General features: G+C 46.5%; 1 protein-coding gene across 1 annotated transcript; it reads left to right on the forward strand.

The window, feature by feature from the left end:
• Window positions 1-1,723: 1,723 nt before the first annotated feature.
• On the forward strand, window positions 1,724-15,018 carry RBM20 (RNA binding motif protein 20; the record flags this gene model as incomplete). Its single annotated transcript, XM_010151392.1, has 7 exons — window positions 1,724-1,803; window positions 2,579-3,266; window positions 5,145-5,237; window positions 6,680-7,349; window positions 9,860-9,979; window positions 10,742-10,863; window positions 14,908-15,018. Coding segments are annotated over 7 exons (1,884 nt in total), but the record flags the coding sequence as incomplete, so codon positions are not given.
• Window positions 15,019-15,497: the final 479 nt, after the last annotated feature.

Consider the following 15,497-nt stretch of genomic DNA (forward strand, 5'->3'; position numbering starts at 1 on the left):
TGTGATTCTATGATTCTATAATTATAGAAAAAGAAATGAAGAAATACAAATTAATGAATGTATGTTAATGATCTGTTATACTTAGCTGCTTGCTCTTGTTCTAAATTTTAACTCTGGGAAGAGATCTCATTTTCTCTGGTCCTCATACCGTTATTTCAAAAATCCCTTCTGAGCTTCCTTCTGGGCGGGCTCCCCACATCGCTTGGTCTCACCAAGGTCTGAAGCACAGCCATGTGTAGGATGCAGCATGTCAGCAAAAATAAGACGCTCCTATCCTTTTAGTCAGGCATTAAGCCTGAAGCAATGCTTTGCCCTGCTTGCATGCTTGATCCATCTCTGTGCCAAGCTGTGATGGCAGGGCTAAACACCACACTGATTTTCTTTCTTTCTTGTGAATGACCTAAATTAAAAAGCAAGATCTGTTTTCTTCTTTTTACATAGGTTCAGGACCCGTGTCTGTAGCGTGTGTGACACTCCTGATGTGAACACCTGAGTCATGTCCAAAAATCAGTGTTCTTGCGAGCATATTTATGGGCTTAGGTGTAATGCTAGGAGAGTATTTTTTTTCATGGAGATTCGGACTGGAACTGGCAGTGTAGATCTGGAAAGCTTCATGCTGTATTATCTAACACTGCACAAAGTTATTTTATAAAATAACTCCATAATGTTCCGTGTTAAGATGTTAAGGGGCCTTTTACGAGCCTTGACGAAAAACAAGTAACTCAGACAACTTAGTCTGACTTTGGAAAAGTCTCTTTCTGTCATGTCCAGGAGACTTAAGGGAGCTGCCAAAAGTCCGTAAACCAGGGCGGTCTGCCTTAGCGTGGGACAGTGAGGGGTTCAGATGTAACGTGGCAGAGACTGTGCATCTTAACACAGAGGCAGAAGAGGAATTACCCAGGAGAGTGCAGGAGTTTTCCTAGACTTCAGGAAGATTTTCAGTCTTTCCAGTAGCAGTTTTTCAGGTCATGAAATTATTTTCTCTCTGCAGGAGCAAATGCCCATTCTCTTTGTTAAAAACCAACAGAAGTGCAACGTGGAAGGGAGACTATGCATGAGCTATTTACCACTACAGACTGCTCTGAGTTCCTGCATGATTATGTTGCTCAGCGGTGCATGCTCCAAGTGTTTGACGAATTGCATGCACTCCAGCCTGGAATAGTGCATCTTTTGTGCATGATCTTGAATCTCAAGTAGTCAGCACTTCCTGTGCACACCTTTCGTGTACTTGGCTTTTCTGAAGCTCTTGTGCCTAAACATAGTCTTTCAGAGCTGTACTCCAGAAGGAGCTAAACTCAGAGCTGAAGAGAAGGCAGTTCATTCCTAGAGGGTCAGAGATAGGCTACTGTACATATTTAATTCAGATATGAGGAAAAACAATATCTGGTTTGTCCCCTCTTACATCCAATTCCTAGAAAATACTCTGTGGTGAGTGTATCAGGGAAGGACAAGCCAGTTTTCAGAGCCTGTTAGAGCAGCCAAGCAGGAGGAGACAGTGCTACAGTGCAATGGAGCAAATTTTCCGTCTGTATCATTTTACTGCTTTGACCATGTTATTGAGATACCAGCCACAGAAAAGACTGTAACCACAACACTGACAGCAACGGTTTCTCGGTAGTAGCATGATTAAATGACTCATGGATGCCGCTTCTTGAAGGACAGATCACCTGTATTAGCTTGGAGAGTAGTGCAGCATGCTAATCAGTGCCTTCGTCCTGTTTAGAAACCAGGTAAGAACGTGGCTGCTATCATCCAGGACATCCACTCGCAGAGGGAGAGGGACCTGCTGCGTGAAGTGGACAGGTAAGGTTTCTTCAGAGCTTGAAGGGGACCTGGTCAGTAAACCTACAGGTAGAAAAAGCATTATCTGTGTGCTTCCCTCTCTTATTTGCTTTCTTAATTTGGATTTCACTTCAAATCACAGTAAAAATGTAAGTGGGTACAGTAGCGGGTGCAGGGCCTATAGGATGTGATCAGATTGAAACTGTGCATGTTATAAACTCCTTCCTACTGGTGATAATGACTCAGAAAACACACCTGGCATGTGGAGGATACACAAATGAATCCTTTTGAGTGAAAAGTGTGAAGGCTGGGAGTGCTACAAGACCTAGAGGGAAGCAGCGGGTTCGCATTACAATGTATTTGGGTGTATTTCTGATCTGCCTGGCTTCTGGACCTTTCAGCAGAAATGGAGAGGAATCAAGTGCTGAAACATCTGTTTCAACAGGTGACCTTTGTCACTTTTGTCTCAGAGATGCCCTAGATGAGTGAGTATTAACGGTACAGACACTAGGGTCATTGTAAAGGTATTAACATACTGTAAGCTTTTCATGCTAAAGCCCTGTGAGACGCTTTTGGGAATGAGTGAATATATTCTTGACAGACCCGTGGGGATTTAGTTAAGCTCTGTGGATATGCCACTGCCTTTTCTCCTGTTGACTGTGTTTGCAGCTGTGCAGTGCATGTCTGTGGCAGGCCTGGGGCCTCAGGTCCGGGCAGTCCCTATGTGTTTCCAGTGCACAAGAACTGGGTAGACCACACTGGGTCAGCCAGTTACAGCTGCCTTTTCCCTCTGCAGCAGGTATGGCACAGAGAGGCCCCGCTCCCGAAGCCCCATAAGCCGCTCCCTGTCGCCCCGATCCCACACTCCCAGCTTTACTTCCTGCAGTTCACCCCACAGCCCGATGGGGACCGGCAGGACCGACTGGGGAAATGGGAGAGAGTCGTGGGATCAGTCCCCGTATTCTCGACGGGAAGAGGAAAGAGACAGCAGAGAATGGCGAGAGAATGGAGATGAGAAGAGGGACAGGACTGACATGTGGGTACATGAGAGGAAACATTATTCCCGACAGCTGGACAAGTTTGATTTGGATGAACGGATTGAAGGAGGCAGAGGGCACAGAGAAAAATATTTAAGGAGTGGTTCCCCTGGCTCCCTTCACCCTTTATCTGGCTACAAGAGCAGGGAAGATGACTATTACCGAAAAACCTCTAAGTCGAAATCTGACAAGTTTCAGAGGCAGTTGCAGGATTTACCTGGGAGATCTAAGAGAAAGGAAGAGGCAAAGTTAAGGGAACGCCGGCATTCTTACAGCGAGGACACTGCCAGGGAGGAGGCAGCTGAACAGAAGCACAGCAAAGCATCTGAGGGCTCCAGGCAAAAACAGAGTGATAAGAACAAGGTGAAGAAAGCTGAAAAAGACCAAGAGGAAGATGCTGCTGCTGAAGGCAGTGATGGGAAGGAAACCAAAACCCCTGAGAATGAGGTAAATTGAGATCTCAAACTGTGTGGAAGAAGAAGGTAAATGCTAAAATAATACATTTTCTGAAATATTTTAGATCAGTTGTGGGTGTGGTGCTGTTGACATGCCATGTTTTGCCATCATAAAATCAGGGAATATAGTCCCAGAAGAGATCTTGGGAAGTTACCTTGTCTATATCTTTGCCCAGATCATGTGGATCTATTACACTGTTGCAGTGCTGGGTCCATGGACACTCTCTGTGTCCAGCACAGAACCCCTGGGTGATCAGTGAGGGGAAGGGGGCAACCACTAACAACAAAGCGTAGTGGCAATTGTGTAGGTTGTGTGTGCAGGGGCAGTTGCCCTACTGCTCCCTTTTCTGAGTCTGTGCAGAATACTCCATAGCTGCTCTCCCTGCATCCAATACCTCCTTCCACTACCTGTGATGTGGATTGAGTTATCTGGGAATTAAGTGGTATTTTACAGGGATGCACAACACTTGTAGGACAATACAGGGAACTGGTTGTTACACTGCTAAAATGAGGAATGAGCTTTTAATGAGGAACATTGTCTTTTTGGTCAACTCAGCAGAGCAATTGGTTTCTATTAATCATATGTCCCTACCCTCAATTGTGACAGGGATAATTCACACCACTCCCTCCAATGTGCTGGCAGGAATATCTTCCTGTGGCAGAACCATGGAATCAGCTCACCTGTAAAATCATGGGATCTCTGGAGAAATACTCCCAGTCAGTGAAGCGGCAGCATTTGTGGGTTTGATTCTCCACTGGGAAAAAGTGGAGAGGGAACAGCTGAAGATGCCTCATTCACTCAGTCCCAGAACAGCCCATGTTCTTCCCATATCCCCACCCTGCAGGGATCTTGTTACTGGCTCTTGGCCACCTTGCCTCCCCCAGTCCCCCCGGTGATACACTGCCCCATCCACCCCCAGGGATGCTGGCGCAGGAGGCTGCTGAGCTGCTCTGCTGCGCTGGGGTCCATCCCCAGCATGTGACTTTGTGCCGCCGGGGCCATCTCTGCTTGTTTTTAGTTGACCTTGCACTCGTTCTTCTCATGTGGGGGCAAGGTTGGTGGAAATCTCTGGATCTTATAACTCAGCTAGTCTCTGTAACAAGCAGCAGCACTACCTCATGCCACAGATATGTGCCTGCACCACCTTTTGTCATCTCTCTCCTTCGCTGGTATTTCACTGTGATGGATGGTTCCTTGGGAGGAGATGTCAGAGGGAAATGTCAGACAGCATCCTAAATCACCAGTGTTGCACACCCCTCTGCATGTTTTTCAAGTTATTTTGAAGTGGCTTTGTTGAAGGCATACCTCTCCAGGGGCTACTGCTAGTATTTTATTTTAAAAGGAAGAAATAGGTTGGAATGTCGTGAACTCACACTTGTGCTTCGCCCCTCTTTTACCACGTTGTACTGTGGTTTTGTGCTTCCAAAGTATCAACTGTGCAAGCAGTTCCATTCTCGACTGATCCTACATGAATAAACAAAACAGTTGAGGTCTCCTGCGGAGTTTTAACGCTGCTGCTCTCCTTACCGTGTCTGAGCCAACATAAAAGATGTGGGTAGAGAACAGAGGAGTGGAGGCTGGAAATTTTAATGAATTCACATTCTCCCCCACCTGTCTTCTAGCCAATTCTATGATATAAATTACATTTCTCTGATTTTGTTGAAATGCCTTTTTCATAATTCTTATTTGTGCAGCTTTGCTAATGGAATCCAATCCTTGGGTCTTTTCCCGCAGCCTAGTTGACTCACACAAACTTTAGAAATAAAGAATGTGACCTTGTGAGTGACTTTGCTTCCCTAAACTCAGAATAGAAACACACTGGAACACCACTGTGTGTTGCTATACGTGTATATGTTGTGTTTATTTTAGCTTGGGAAAGAGGAGCAAGTTCCAGAGAAAAGCTCACCTTCAGCTAATAAACAAGAACCTGGAGAGATTCCGGAAAACGCAAGAAAAGAGAAGGTTGGTGACGTGTTGTTGGTGCAGCTTCCACGACAAAATGAGTGAAAACGCAGGTTTGGTAGCACATTCTCCCAACTGAAATATTAAATCCCCACAGAAAGGTTTGTAAAGGGATTATAGGAGGGGGTTGTCTAAATTAACTTGCCTTATCTTGACCTCTGCTTTAAGGGATAGCTTTTCCTGAAGTCTCCAGCACTCTTTTTTTAGTTGCTCTTTGCCCATGGACATTGCTTCGCATGCACAGCCCTTGGCACTGGCAACCGTGCGTAACGTATGCCCCAGCGAAGCGCGTAACTTCGTGAGCCCTGCCCAAAAATAGGCGATGCGGTCGCTTAGCCGAGAAGGAGGGGACTAATGATGAGAACTTTTCAGAACATTGGCCTGAGATGGACTACAGATAGTAGCCTCTTCTGATTGTTTCTGGTTTTAATTAAATCATGTCTTTACAGCTCCCCTCCTGCAGCGTCGCAGTCGGGGACAGCAATGTCCTTGGAATGCCTCCAGCTTCATATCTGTAGGGTCATGGGTTGATGGTCAGATATGGAAGCTATTGATATCTACTGCTGCAGAAAACTGATCTCCTGGCAAGAACAGTGTCAACTCCCAGGGTTTTCATGCTGTTTTAGGATTCTAGGAGGGGAAGTGTGGGAATAGCCAAACAGGAGAATACAGATTATTAATAGATTATGTGGACACGATGAGTCTGGGAGTTGAAATCTAAGCTGCAAGTGTGTCTTAAAAGTAATGTATACCTTATAATTCTCATACTTCTGGAGTCCAACATTAGTGCCCGAGTCCTGTGTCTGTAACTGCATGTATGAGGCATTTCAGATTATGTGCCTTGGAGTGTAACTGTAAAAATGTTTTTTCTGAAGGCCCAGGCCAGCCTCTACCAACACAGTCCCTGGCAGAGGGCTCTTGCTGGTGGAAGGCAGTGCCTGCAGAATGTAGCCACGTTTTCTCAGTCACCGTAGGAATTTAAAGGACTTAGTCCAGCAGAGGGAAAGCCACAGTGGCTAGACTGGGGTTCAGTACCTTCTCATTGTGCTGCCTCGCCACCCTGGGATGGAGGTGGGGGGAAAGGTTCATCTCCTTGGGCTCCACGTAGTAGCATCAGTTGCATAATAAAGCATAACAGGTTGTGCCCTGTTCTACTGCTTACAGAAAAGTAAGAAGCAGGAGACTGGAGGGACTGTAATCCCCGAGGCAGTTACAGAACCTCCACAGAGTGAAGTTTTTTGTGATAATTAAAACGAGATTTGCTTGTCCTTGTGCACAAGCTTTAAAATCACAACACCAAGGCATAACGTTCTTTGAAACTAAAATACAAGAGGGGTTAGGCATGGCCAGATCAAAGTTCTTCCTGATGTTCAAAGCCCACGTTTTTAACAGTGGTGATCGATAATCGCTGATCTCTCAAGTGTTTTACATCTTTGTGACAGGACCGTGACTGGGAGAGTGGAAGTGAGATAGAAGGCGAGACCTGGTATCCTGCTAACATGGAGGAATTAGTGACGGTAGATGAAGTGGGAGAAGATGATTTAATTATGGAGCCTGATATTACTGAGCTTGAAGAAATAGTACCAGTTGATCAAAAAAATAAAGCTGCTGCAGAAATGTGTCCGTGCATGTCAACCATGCTGGAACTGAAAAATGATCACAGCCACTTAACCAGGAGTGAAGACAAATTTGCCCACAAAGCTTTGGAAACAAACTTCAGATCAGCAAAGGGCAGCGTAGCTTCTAGCGGTTGTCAGGATGAGGAGGAGGAGGAGGATAATGATGATGCTGTAACTGAAGCATCAAGCCTAAATCTGGACCCTGAGCGGAAGCCAGAGGAATTGCAAGAAGACCAATCTGCTAAGGAGTCTGATCCCCAGCAGAAGGAAGAAAAAATTGATAAGAGCTCTGACACTCGTTTAGAGCCCGAAGATCACCATATACCTTCTGCTCATCTGAAAGAAGAGACTCTCCAGCTCCCTGATACATTTATAGATGATTACAAACAGATGGGATCACAAGGAGCTGAGAGCAGAGGAGCTATGGAAATGCTTGTTAAAAACGCGAGTGAAGAAACAAGACACGGAAGCCAAGAGTGTCCAGAGGCCAAGGGTAACTACTGATTTTTTTCTTTTCGGCCTGCAGAGCGCCTTGCATGTTTTCTCTGACAGTAGACTGAAATTTATTGCTAACAAGAATAAATGTTGCTAATAGTACCAAGGCTTGTCCTTGGAGCGGCTCAGTAAAAGAACCCCAGTGCCTTTCGCCAAGCTAAACCATTAGAGGCTCTTAGCTGAATAGTGTAAAGGAAATATGATAAGCAGCTTGCAAGCTTTCTGAAAGGCATAAGCTGCTATAATTGTCATGTCAAGGTTCACATGAGTTTAGCTGGACTCCTTCAGTGCCTTGCTAAATTTATTTTGAATTGTCAATGAAATGAGTGACAGTCTCTGAAGGTCAATAGAAAAGTATCTGTAATGTCTGGCTGGCTCCTGGACAAGGTGGGTATTCTTACACACTGTACTGAAGCGTTAGGAACGTAGAAATCATCCGTAGGTCGTCAGTTCTCAGTCCCCGTTGACGCAAACGTGCGCCTTCTGTCAGGGCTTGCCTTATCATCTCCCGTTATCTACCGCGTGCTGCCTTTAACATACCCCATAGGATATGCTGCGAGAGAATGCTGAGAAATGTAATCACAGCTGCCTATTAATGTTTCATCTGTCAGGAAAGAAGGGATCTTGAGTGTCTGAAAGTCAGTTCAGTTCCTCGTCACACTTACAAATGACACTTGAGCGAATGGGCTGCGTATAATGAGGTAGAGTGGGAACCAACCTGGACCGTGTTGGCCAGGACCGCTCTGTTTTGTTGCTACCAGCCCCGTGCGAGGGAGAAGGGGTTGTGAACAGAAGTTGGTGGAAGATTTTTTCCACCAGAAAATGCTGAAACATTTAATGTGAATGTCTGATTTCTGAACTAACTTATTCCTCCAGGGCAGGTTGGAAACTCGTTCAGTTTTCAATAGTTTGGCCTGAAGACACCTGGCCAGGCTTTGCATGTTTGGAGAGAATGCTGCCATGCAAACTCCCTGGGACTGGGGATGGCAAGTCTGGCGCCCTGGGCTGCCTGCTTTACGGGCAGCCAGCTGATAGAGAGTTGGGTGTCCCAACAGCATAGCTACTTCTGTGTTTTCAGCATCTCAGCTTCCAACTTGCCAGCAAGGAGCCTGGAAGCTCCAAGGGACCTTGTGCTTCCCAGGTTTCTGCCACGGACTTGATATCTGAGATCTTCAGAGCAAGGCTCTAGGCTCTCTGCAAACGCAGCTGCCAGTTCAGAAGCCCAGAAATCAGCCAAAGTGGGACGTAAGTTGCCACAAAGGCCCTGGGTGTCTTAAGAAGAGCTAACTGAAGCTTGCGGGTTTTCCAGAATCTCTGCTGCAGATTTGGAAAGCTGGGATGGGCTTAAAGTTAACTTGAAAGCCGACCAGTCAGGATTTTATATTCTTTTTTTTTTAATCATGTAATAGAGATATTTTAAACAATGAAGAAAAATTCATTCTCATAGCCAGAAATTGCAGATCTTTGAACTACAGACTTGAAAGGCAGGAAGGGTTTGGTTTGGGCAAAAATATATTTGTTTTATGACAAAATAGATCCCTTATCTGGGTGAAATTTGCAATAGAAATTTTGTCAGGGTAAGGGAACTAGTTCTTTGATGTAAGAACTGAAGAATAGGAATCAGACCAGTTTATCTGTAATTCTGTTGCTCTGTGATAACAAATTTCTCTTTTTTTTTTTTTAAATAAAAACGATTTGCATGTTGGGAAGGGAGAGCATCTGTTCTTTTGCCTGGCTTTATCTGCCTCAGCAAACCAATCCCCTCTTTTCCACATCCTGAACCTCCTGCCTGTGTCCATTGATATCGGTCAGCAGGGACCAACCATCCCATCCCTACTGGCTAGGAAACAAAACCTTCAGGTGGCCAAGAGCCATAGGCAGAAACTCTCCTCCTCTCCCCTTGGAGAGCTGGGGATGGGGGAAGATGAACTAGGTGGTCTTTAAGGTCCCTCCCAACCTAAACCATTCTGTGATTCGATGATTTTATGACAGGAGTGGCCCCAGGGAGAGAAGACGACAGTGGTGCTGCTGGGCTCCTATCAGAGGAAGGTTTGCTCCACCCAGGCAGCTCCTTCTGCAGTTTGGGGATCTGCCCTTCTGCAGTTTGGGGGTCTGCCCTCAGCAGGTCCTGCTCCCCCCACCCCCTTTCTCAGCAGGCCCTGCGTTAGCCCAGCTCCACCGGTGGTCAGCAGTGCCACAAGCAGTGGGCGCGGAGCCGCGCTCTCACCGTGCTTCTGCCAGCGGCACGTATAACATCTGTTCAGATGGTTCAGATATGAAAAGAAAAACCATACTGAACGTGAGATTAGAAATAGAAAAATGATTTACTGGGAGAAATAGTACCTGTTGGAGCTGCGTTGAGCAGGCCTACGATTTGAATGGAAAATCATTTTTTCCCCAAATTTACTTCATTTATAGATCCACCCAGCAAGTGTTCCCAAGAAGTTTACAAACGGCTCCTTAAACTAACTAACTGCTTTCATTCAATCCATTTATTCATTTGTTAAGCAAATTCTAGGTACCTGGAAATGAGGTCTCTGGAATACCCGGAGGTAGAATCTAAAAGACGGCACTCTCCGCCAGCCTGGGAACAAGAGGATGTCTTCACCGAGCTCAGCATTCCCCTGGGTAGGTTGGGATGCCCAGGCTGCCCTCGGCCTGCCATGCCGCCCACTGCAATACCTAGAGCTTGCAACAAGATGTCACTTGGAGGCTACTCGCTCTGTTCTCCAGAAGAGATGTGAGGCAGTGGAGCAGCAGGGCTGTAGAGTACAGGAGTAGCTGTTGGCAGAAACGGGCTTGTGGCTATCGATCATCGCTAAATTCATTCCAGATGAATGGCACAAGCCAGCTGTTAATGTCGCTGATGGGAAGAAGGAAGCTCCCTCACACTGTATATGAAACGTATCTGAAAAATACTTTGTAATTTAAAAGTCTTTGTCAGAAAAGTATTGATTCCACTTTCACTATAAGCAAAAGTATAGGTTTCAGTGTGGAAGCACGGAGCATGACTAAAACACCTGGAAGAAGTACAACCTAAAGAGCAGTGTGTGTAATTTAAGCGTGAATTTACTGCTAATAAGTGCTATTGCTAGTCTAGCCCTTGCGGTTACAGAGCGAAGCTTCCAGTCAATATTATGCGCGAGAAGGTACATTTTTAAATATGTATAATATCTAAGAGAGAAGTGGAAGGTGCATTTGCAATGCAGAGGGTTTCAAACTGCAGCTCAGTATTGCAACATTAGGGAAATCAGAGAAGTTAATCTAGAATTCAGCCTTCATATCTATGCCATTTTACTAAACAGCAACTTTTTTTCTTTGAAAACAAGTTTGTTGTGGAGGGGAAGGGTTTCAACTGACATTTTAATGTAATTCAGAATTTCTCAATAGGCGTGGAATTTGTGGTGCCGAGAACTGGGTTTTACTGCAAGCTCTGTGGACTCTTCTACACAAATGAAGAGACGGCAAAGACAAGTCACTGCAGAAGTACCGTTCACTACAGAAATCTTCAGGTAAAAACACGCTTGAAGCTAGCTAATGACTAGCCCATGGGCGGGTTGTGCTATAAAAAATAGATGTTGCTTTAAAAAATTAGTTCTTATTCTGTGGGTAGAACTCGGATGAAGCGAAATTTAGGTAAGCTAAATTTTTCAGTAGTTCCAGATGTTATCACACTAATTTCTCACTCCCAGATCCTTGATATCAACTTCTGGATGACAAATAAAATGGGGCCAGGTTATAATTTGATCTTTTTACCTACGTTTAGTCTTTGTCACTAGCACAGGATGCAACTCAGATCCTTCATTCCCTGTTCTTGAGGGTCCCAGATGTTTCTATCACTGGGAGCGAGCCTAGCAGCAGCTTTTCTTTATTTCTCCATTTCAGGAGCACTAAGCACGCTGCTTGTTTCATAACGCTGCCAGGCTTATTTTTGCATTTGCATGTATTTCTGCAGCGTGTTTCAGCACGCAGTGCTTTGTGACGCACAGCCTCTCCAAGGCATTTCCTGTGACCCGCTGGAATCACCTCCCTGTGCTACAGCACAGCACGGCGGGTCAGACTGGATAATTTCTGTAGGGATATGCAGAAACGTGTAATTACTTGTAGGGTTTCCGTAAGAATATACCAGAAGCGTATCAGCACTTGATAACAGCACCCAGAGACCGCGGGTGCTTGCAGATCCATCAGATGACCCCGCCTTTGCCACTTCTCAGAGGCAGAGTTGATGGCATCGGCCGTGGCAGCATGGGCATGAACTGCCCCGTGCTGAGGACTCGGCAAGGGAGGCCACCGGCCTCTCATCTCCAGCCCCTGCCTGTGCGGGGGTGCACACTGCAGAAGACACCTATGGCCTTCGCCTGCTTCTGGCCCAGGCCATGAGGGAGCAAAGCAAAGCTGCTCCTTCTTTCCCCGTTCCTTCCCTCTGCCCATAGCAGATGCTGGAGCTCTGCTCCCCTTCAAGTGATAGCGCTCCGTCCCTAGCTGGCTCGTTGGCTTTTCTAGCGACACTCCGAGTCAAATCATTTCTCTGGGGGAATTGTCTTCCTGACTTCCCTGAAGTTACGTAGCTGTAATCATACAAAGGCCTCTGGCTTTCCGAGACTGTGCCAGCAGAGCGGTGGTGCTTGCTAGTAATGGATCCTCCAAGTGGAAGCCTGAAAAACAGGCGTCCAGTTTGCATGTCTTTGCTTCGTACGAGAGAATCCAGAGGGATTCACGAAAGGTGCCACCACTCAGTGCAGGCTGCATATCCCATGCCAGTCTGTCCCGAAGGAACTCACGCTGAACCAGAGATTGTGACTCCGGTCCCAGCCCCTAGCAACTGGCCCCAGGGGAAGAAGAGTGATTTTTTTTCCTTTTCTAAGTTATCTTCTTAAAGTGGTAGGAAAGAAGATCCAAGTAAAACCCAGTCAGTGTGAAAAACACTTTGTTTGCTCCCCATTAAGACCCTTGCCGTGAGTACTGTGGTAGATATCTAACACTGACTTGAGATAGAACAAAGACCACAAAAGCCGTTAAAATGAAATCTGTCAAATACGGTGATGAAAACAGATTGTTCTGTCGAGCCTTACCCCTTATCTTACCAGAGGGAGGGTGTAAATGCCTCATCCACTTGCCCACTCAAATGGAAACTCAGCAAATTTTACATTATTGCTCTGCCTTACAGCAACACTTTCAGTTGCAATCATGCTTATTGATGCACTCTGCAAGAAATGGCAGCGTCCCCCCATGGTGCCGCAGCTCAGCGAGTGCATCCACCAGCACCAGGACCTATGCTGTTCCTGCGTGTGAAGCTCCGGCACGGCTGCTGCGGGGTGGCTTTCTGTCATCTGCCCCACGCAGCACATACCCCTGTCCAGTGACGGTGACCTTGTCCTGGTGCTCTCGTGGCTCACCAGGACTATGGGCCTCACTTCACATGCTGTTCCTGCGTGTGAAGCGCCGGCATGGCTGCTGCGGGGTGGCTTTCTGTCGTCTGCCCCACGCAGCACATACCCCTGTCCAGTGACGGTGACCTTGTCCTGGTGCTCTCGTGGCTACAGGTCTTTTACGGCCGGTGTGCTACCTGTCGTCCTTCTCCTTGGAGCCACATCCAAAATGCATGTCGAGTGTTTGGAGTCAGAGGCAAAACTAAACACTTTGTTTACCAGTTTTCTTCCCCAAGCCTTGCTCAGATGATGAGGATTTTGTCCTGAAGTAAAACGCTCAGCTTCATCTGCGTATGGTGCTCCTTGAGGAACAGCCATCACTGAAAAAAAATCAACAGTTTCTTTGTCAGCTTTGCAGACTTTTTGTAACTTTCCATTCTCTTCAGCTTAATAGATTATTTGCCCAGGTGGTATTTATGTTTACAGATCCACTGCATTTTCCTTGCCCAAAAAAATCCATCATTTGGCCATCCCTCCCAACACCACCACAAAAAGCTGTCAGATTCGTCTGGTCCACGCTACCTTGGCAACTTGGTGCAGCATTTTAGCCCGTTTTCCGCTGGCTTTATGCACTATTCACCGAAACCTGCACTTAAATTAAAAACTGTTTTATCCTTGACTGCCATTTTGCTGTAAATAAATCTGAATGCCTGGTCGGTGAAGTTCAAAACTGGTGTTTGTGCTAGTTGTGATAGCTGACGTCAGCTCAAGGTGGTGGATAAACCTCATTCTTATTTTGGTGGGTAATCATTAAAAAATGGATGGTTTATCTGATCCAGTGAGGAGCATTAGTGATTTATTACCGTCCACGGTGTACAGATCACTTCTCCCAGCCCTTACAGACCCTCTACCTCTGTATGTTGGCACTGTCACCTTTACTCTGGCTTCCTGCCACGTGGAATTTTGTACCCAGGGACCAAGATCGAAGAGTTGTGTCATTTTCACAGCCCAGTCTCTACATGCAGAGTACCAGGGGCGCAGTCGTCACTTTGTCACAGGTATGGCCACCCGTCACCATCACGGAGTCCCTTTCAGACATCCCTCTCACACCCAAAACTTGTGTTTACCGGAGACAGCCCGGCAGTCCTAACACAGCCCTCGGTTTTCTGACACCCCTTTCTTATTTCACCTCTTGCCAACGGATGCCAGTGAGTAAACTGTACTCGGGGGGAATCCTGCAAGTAGGTAAAATTTTGCAGTGACATCATGAGACAGTCTTTCCAAAACAGATCAGGATGAATAATCGGCTAGAAAAGAGAGCTTTATGGGACTAGTAACATGCAGGTCAGTTACTCTTACGTGTGGCGTGTGTGTAAGTGATCAACAAGAACATCCCCACATTACTAATTGGGAATTTCCCGTGTGTCTCTCTAGACTAGCTGCTCCTGAAGAAGCTTTTTTCCATCCATTTCTAGGTTTTTTGACCTTGAATAAATACTTGGAGCACCATTTTCAGACCCGCACCAGTTTGTCTTCCATTCTGTGTGTGTCCCTGCCAGCTCAGAACGCTGCCAGAAAGCTGGAGGCCCCGCCGGCCGTGCCTTAAATCCCTTAAAGCACTGAAAGTCTCTATCTTGGAAAAACACAGCAGGTGGAAATACTCTGGCCAGACTGCTTAGCTGTGTTAATTATTACTGAATTTGATTAGGCCCTTAAAACAAACGTTCTTGTGTGAAATCTCCGAACCGGACGCGCTGAAAATGTAATGTATGTGCTTTAAGTTGTGAGTCGGGCGCTGCACCCGCTTTCCGACACACCGCCGTTACGGTGGCACAGCTCAGTGACCTGCGGAGTTAGCTCCTGCCCGAGCGGCACGGGGGTGGAGAGTGTGCAAGGAGAAGAGGTGAGGCCCGGCCTCGCAGGCTGGAGGGGAGTCATGGTCCTCCTGGTTCTGCCACCAGTTCCCCGTGTGGCACACGGGACGTCACTGAACTTTTGAGGCTCTCCAGGCATTAAGGTAGTTTGCCTGACAGAGCTCTATTTCCTGGCTTGGAAACTGGGGTTTCTGTGCGTTTTCTTCCCGTTTGAGATGCTGGGAGAGTGTAAGAGCTCGGAGAAGGTGCAAAGCATCCCATGCCGGATACTTTCCGTTTTGGTAACGACGCTGTGTTTTTGATGTGATTGCAGAAGTACCTGTCGCAGCTTGCAGAGGAGAGTCTGAAAATGAGGGAAGAAGGCAGCCCTCTGCCTCAGGATGACACTGGCATTGTTCCTCACTTTGCAAAGAAGAAACTATGATGCGGATGGACTGGAAGAGCTGTAACGAGTGAATGCTGATACCTTATTTTTTTATTTCTATGATACAACTGTCAATTTGCACTGCACAGAGGAGGGGAAATAAAGAGCATGTTCCATGCATCTATGCCCAGAGTGCCATTAAAAACCAAAATGCCTGAAACTGTTTCCCACGGTGAAGCAATGCTGGCATATCTGTAAGAAGTGGAGCAATTCTTTCTCACACTCTGCGTGCTGGGAGTGGTTTCCTAGATTAAATCAGAATTCTCAGGGATTCTTGAAGTTTTAATTCTGATGTGACACATCAGGTCAGGCGGAGCATTTAGAAGCACTCGGCATCCTCCAGTGGACGCTGGAAGGAAGGGAGATGTGACTATAAATAGGCTTTAATGTTGCTCAAAATACCTTCAGCCATTTCACTCGTGGGCCCGGTGAGACGTAGGATTTGCCTAGGACATCTGAAGCCATTGTGCTAGAACGAG

This window comes from Eurypyga helias, unplaced genomic scaffold, assembly GCF_000690775.1.
Source record: "Eurypyga helias isolate BGI_N326 unplaced genomic scaffold, ASM69077v1 scaffold10815, whole genome shotgun sequence".
Classification (NCBI taxonomy): Eukaryota; Metazoa; Chordata; class Aves; order Eurypygiformes; family Eurypygidae; genus Eurypyga; species Eurypyga helias.